Genomic DNA, 6000 nt, shown 5'->3' on the forward strand with positions numbered 1-6000 from the left:
AAAGTGTTGGTGCTGACCTTTAAAGCCCTAAACGGCCTCGGTCCAGTATATCTGAAAGAGCGTCTCCACCCCCATCGTTCTGCCCAGACACTGAGGTCCAGCGCCGAGGGCCTTCTGGCAGTTCCCTCACTGCGAGAAGCCAAGTTACAGGGAACCAGGAAGAGGGCCTTCTCGGTAGTGGCACCCTCCCTGTGGAATGCCCTGCCACCAGATGTCAAAGAGAAAAATAACTACCAGGCTTTTAGAATACATCTGAAGGCAGCCCTGTTTAGGGAAGTTTTTAATATTTAATGCTGTATTGTTTTTAACACTCGATTGGGAGCCGCCCAGAGTGGCTGGGGAAACTCAGCCAGATGGGCGGGGTAAAAATAATAAATTATTATTATTATTATTATTATTATTATTATTATTATTATTATTAGGTTGAATGAATTGTTGGAACAGTTGAGTGACCTGTCTTGGGCTGGCCATTGGTCCATCTTCCTCAGTACTGTCTGCACTGGCTGGCAGCAGCAGTCTAGGCTTTCCGGCACGACTTTCTCCCAGCCCTTGTGGGAGATGCAAAGTGAGGGATGTTTTCCCATCCATTCCGCCTGGCCTTTGGTTTGGAATCAACTTGATTCCCTTCCCCTCTTTCCTTTTTCCTTTCTCCTTCTGTGATGGAACTCCTATTTGGGGACTTTCTTGGCTTTTTTCTGGCCCACATAGGACCAGTCTGGATAGTTGGGTGTTATGTACTTAGTTGAATAGGATCCAAAATGCAGCTGTCTGATTGGTCCTAGAACAATGCAGCAATATGATTGATCTGCAGGAGCCACCCAATCCAGCTCCAGAATGAAGTGAATCCACAACCTGATTGGCTTACAGTAGAATTCCAGAATTAGCCAATCACCTGGGGCCCATTATGTAAATAATGTATATAAAGCAGACATTCTGGGGGAACTTCCATTCCTCCTCACCACTATGAGCTGAATACAGTAAAGAGCATGAAATCCACTCTCGACTACGAGTATATTTCATTGGCCTTGGTGAAGACTTGATGTTTTCATCCCCAAAAAAGTTTTTGATTTGAGTTTCTACTGAAATGAGGCTGCATTTTAATGTTGTATTTTAATCTTGTTTTTAAGTTGTATTTTAATCAATTGTTTTTATACCTGGTGTTAGCCGCCCTGAGCCCGGTCTTGGCTGGGGAGGGTGGGGTATAAATAAAATTATTATTATTATTATTATTATTATTATTATTATTATTATTATTATTATTGGTGAGCTGCAGCCCCTGGGCTCTGGCGCGACAGAGACAAGTTCATCCCCAGCTATTCTGCATTTAAGATAGCATCTTTTCCCCATTTCCCCCCGCTGCTGCCTGCAACACACGTTTCCATCTGCTGCAGTCCATCCTCCGCCAAAAACTACATTATTCATTTTGCTGTCCGCGGTGGTAGAATTGCATTATATTGGCGTTGTTTCATTATTACACTCCATTCATTTCAATGCAAACACAGTGGAAATGGGGGGAGGAAACACAATCACAGAATCTCAGAGTTGGAAGGGACATCAAGTGTCATCGAGCCCAATGCGAGAATCAGTGCCAAATCAATTCCATATCGAAGGCTGGAAGTGACAACAGTGGATACCAATTATGTCCAATGGATTGAGTTTGAGTCCGCAAATGCATTGTCAATTTCCCCTCCCATTTCCATTGGAAATCTGACATCCTGCTGGGGATATTGGACAGCGAAATCCCAAAGAAAGACTCAACAGTATTTCTATATGTGACTAGAGTGGCGAGGATTCTCTGTACACAGAAATGGAAGCAGGAGGACACCCTCAAAAGGAGGATGGCTGTGAAAACCTTGGAATATGCAGAGATTGCAAAATTGGGAGCGTGGATGAAAGATGCAGATACAGAAGGAAACAGATTTAGAATCTTTCAAAGAAGACTAGAAAAGCCTTTTCTAGTCTATATAAAAAGTTGTTTTCCCATATGTGAAGGCCACAGTGGAGTTTGAAGCATTTATTATTATTATTATTATTATTATTATTATTATTATTATTATGAAGAAAAGAGCAGAACGTATTAAGAAACAGGTTGGAGAGAATGAAAACCGAACCTTAAAATGTAACTGTATGTAATTTGGGCTATGAATATCGCTGTTGGCTGAGTGAGAACTCACTAGTTTTGTTGAACTGGAATATAATCGTTGAGCAACAAATGTAACTTTCTATATGGAAAAAAGAACAAATTATTATTATAGGGGGGAAAGTAATCTCTGACATCCCTGCTCTTAATCAACCCATCAATCAAAAGAAGATCTACTGTGTTGCCTAGAGTAGATTCAATTCCCTTATTCACACATTGGAATAGAGAGTATTTCCTTTTCAGCCATTCCTTTTTTTTTTTTAATTAATTTATTTCAGGATTTTTACATACATAATATTATCTCCTTCCATTTTTTAAATTTCCCATACAATTTTTCCTTCCCCTCCCTTCCCACCCCCCACCCCCCAATATCCATTGGAAGGGTTCAAACAATTATCCACAGCCACGGGCATAGCATCTTTAGTTTCTACCAAATGTCTTTTGTTCCAGTAGTTTTTATCCATGGAAGATAGGGGTTCCATCTTTTCCTTATCGTGGCGCACTTGACCTTCCACATTGTTTCCTGTGACGTGACTGCGACAATGTCCGACTGAATAAGTTCAAACAAATAACTATTCCATGCCTCTACTGTCCATTTTTCTCTATCTTTCCAACCTAAAGCTATTGTTGCCTTTCCTGCTAATATCATAGCTTTGAAAGTAAGCTGTTTCCCTTTCTCTATAGCCGCGTTTCCAAGTATACCCATTCTCATGAAATCAAAGTCTATTGAAAGCTTCGCTTTAAACAGTTCATTAATAACCTTTAGGATTTTACCAGAAGCCTTTCTACTTGGAATAATAGGACTGGAAATGCCCCAAAAAGATGTTAGACTGTTTTTGTATGCCACTACAGCGGCAAGACTTTTATTAGCCAAAAGCTGGAAATCGCAAGAAATACCAACAATAGAAGAATGGCAGATGAAGATGTTGGACTTTTTGGAGCTGGCTGACCTGACTGGAAGAGGAAACACATGAGGATTGGAAGAAATTTAAAGAATATTTAGCTAAATATTGTGATATAGGATAAACAGAAAATTCTTGGAAACAGTAAATAGGCTTAGGGGTAAAATAAGAATATGTGATAGTAAATATTAAGGATTAAAATATATTAATTAGGAGAAGAGGTTGGTAAATGCAAGGAATTAATATTACTGTATTAGAAATATGAATTTGGATAACTGTTATATAGGTGATATAATGAAATTCAGTTAGAGGGGATTCGAGGAAGTCAGTAATCAATGCAACAAGAATTATGTATTTGAAGAAACAATTTTTCTTTGTGTTTAATTTATGTGCTTTTCTTGTGTGTTTTGTTATGTCATTTTTGTGATTAAGGTGGAAAATCAATAAAAAAAATGGGGGAAAATAAAATAAAATAACCTTTAGGATTTTATTCCGGAATTCCTTTACCTCTGGGCATTCCCAGTACATATGGGGAAACCACCCCTTGGCTAGTTTACAGTACCAACAGTTAAGAGTTCAATCCTGGTACCATATTAGCTAGCTGGGCCGTTCAGCCATTCCTTATCCTGACCAGGAGAAGGCAATGAAAGCAGCCTGGAGGGGCAAGGGCTGCAGTCTGGACAGAGCCCAACCAGAACGCCCTCTGTGCCAAGGGAGGGAAGACTTGGCAAGGCTGCTAACCAGGCCGGCCGTCAGCCCTGCGGAGGCAGCTGCAAATGGGTCCCATCAAGAAAGTGGCTGGAGTCATAGCGATTGCACCCATCTAGGGCACATAGCCGAGAGACATGCATCCCGCTCGAGTTCACTGGGATTAAAACAACCGCCTCGCCTGGTCCTCCGTCTTGCAGCAGACCAAGCACATCGCTTCTCCAGTGTCCCTAGGGGTGAGGGACAATTGTTTGAACCAATTAAAGATCAGATGATTGATTGCCGGCCGGCCTTTAATACTCATCCCCCGCTGGAACCAAACATTTGTGGCATTTGCCCGCATTCATCATCCCTTGTGGCTGCACACTGAGTCTCCCTCCCTCCCCCTGCTACCTGCCTGCACTATGGAAATTATGATTGTAAGCTCCCAGGGGCAGGGGCTTTTTCCTTTTTGTTTAAGAAAGCTCAGTGTGGCGTTGCATACATTGGTAATTAAATCTCAGCCATCACCATGAGTGATGGCTTATGGTCATACAAGAAAGCCCAACGATAATTACAACCGGTCAGGAATCAATTAAAAATAGTAAATTCACATTTCACCAAAACCACATTGAAGTTATTGCGCTTGACAACATTTAGGTGAAATTGATTTGTCTACTACAAAAGAAAACTCCGCCTCAGGCCTGAAAAAAGCATGAGGTGACAACGATTCACAACTAAAGGCTATCACTTCGTTATTGGAACAAAACAACCTCTTTAATATACCGGTAAGTCTTCCCCAATTCCTTCTTACAGCAACATACCAGAAGCAAAATCACATCCAAAGATAAACAAGAACGCTCTCTTTCCATCCCTACCAGTTAAAAAATTCCTGCGTCAATTAACATGTTGGCTGATTGATCCATAAATGAGATCAATTAGCACTTGCAGGCCTGTTTGGAATGCCCCTGATTTTTACATTTTTTCCTCTTTGGCTTGGCCCGTAGCCATGCCCATTCCACAGAGCACCTGACTGTTATTTCAAACTATACCCCCACAGGCACACGCACACACACACACACTAAAATAAGGCCAGAGGAATAGATGCTCCGATGCCTAAAACAACACAGTCCAACTTTGCAGACAATTTTCCCAGCTTTGCACAAAATTTCACAGTTCTCCGCAGACTCTGGATTCATTTTGCACACAGTCCGACATGCTCTGCTTCAAGGTGTGCTGTTTTTTTGCCACCCCAAGGCACCTCGTTGAGGTGGGCAGCAGCTCACACTAAAAGCTCAAGGCTGCCCTGGAATCAAAAGCCTGAATTGTGCAAGGAAGAAGCTTGCAGCGTGAACGGCACTCTAGACGGCCGAAGGAAGTCAGCAAAAGTCTGGCCAAGATTTGCCTGATCTTACCCTAGGGAGCAGATGGAAATAGCCGCCTGCAGAGAGCCATTGCCCGGGCACCTGCCAGAGACATCAGCCTCAAGAGCAGCCACCTCAGAGCTCGATTCTCAGAGCAGGAGCCACCAAGACGGTCAAGAGGACCTCTTTGGCCCAAGGCATCTCTCGACTGCTAGTAGCGGGGCATCTAAACCATGCCAAGGCTACCCTGCAAGATGCCCAGGCAACGCTGGTGGGAAGAGCATCCCCAAACCGCCTCTCTCCATCTCCCATGAACAAAAGGTTGGAGTTTACCTGGACAGGTGGCCCTCCACATAAACCCACGGAAAGGCCAGGAGCAAAGCCGCAGGCTGGAAGACTCGAACTCTGCCCAGCCCAAGGAAGTCCCAGCGCAGAGTGAGGCCTCTCCCGCTCTCTACCCCTGGGGAAACGAGGCAAGGGACCCGTTACCTACCGTCGCCGTTGCCGACGGCCGCCAGCGCTGGATTAAAAGTGGGACAGAGCTGCCCGCCTTCTATACTCTGCGTAACTGAGCTGGATTAAGCGTGGGGAGAGAGGAGTATCTTTTACCCCAGAACTCTGGCAGTTATGAGCCTGCTGCGCTCTGCTCTGCAGGGCCACCTGTTCCCTCTGGCTTCCGTTCAAAGGACACTCCATTCTGCTGCCCGGCGCTCTCTCTCTCCTGCTCAGAGGAGATGGGAATTCAAACAAACAGAAATCAGATGACCCAGCCACCCTTGCTGAACTCCCTGCTCCTTGGGGAGCCTGCCGGAGGGGCTCTGGCCCAGAGGAGAAAGCCCTCCCTTGCCCGCCCGACCCCCAGCAAGACCCAAGCTGGGAGAGAAGGCTTTCTTAGGCAACGTCACCT

General features: G+C 44.2%; 1 protein-coding gene across 2 annotated transcripts in view; it reads right to left on the reverse strand.

Moving 5' to 3' along the window:
- Positions 1-5742, reverse strand: part of MYLK2 (myosin light chain kinase 2) — a 44419-nt gene extending 38677 nt beyond the window's left edge. The window contains exon 1 of one of the 2 annotated variants that reach the window (XM_081196255.1): positions 5587-5742. Coding sequence is in view for 1 of the 2 variants with exons in the window: in XM_081196254.1 (XP_081052380.1) it covers positions 5427-5448 (22 nt within the window). In the remaining variant the exon portion in view is untranslated. The other variant, XM_081196254.1, reaches the window with a different exon arrangement.
- Positions 5743-6000: the final 258 nt, after the last annotated feature.

Source organism: Podarcis bocagei, assembly GCF_964188305.1.
Source record: "Podarcis bocagei genome assembly, chromosome: 5".
Classification (NCBI taxonomy): Eukaryota; Metazoa; Chordata; class Lepidosauria; order Squamata; family Lacertidae; genus Podarcis; species Podarcis bocagei.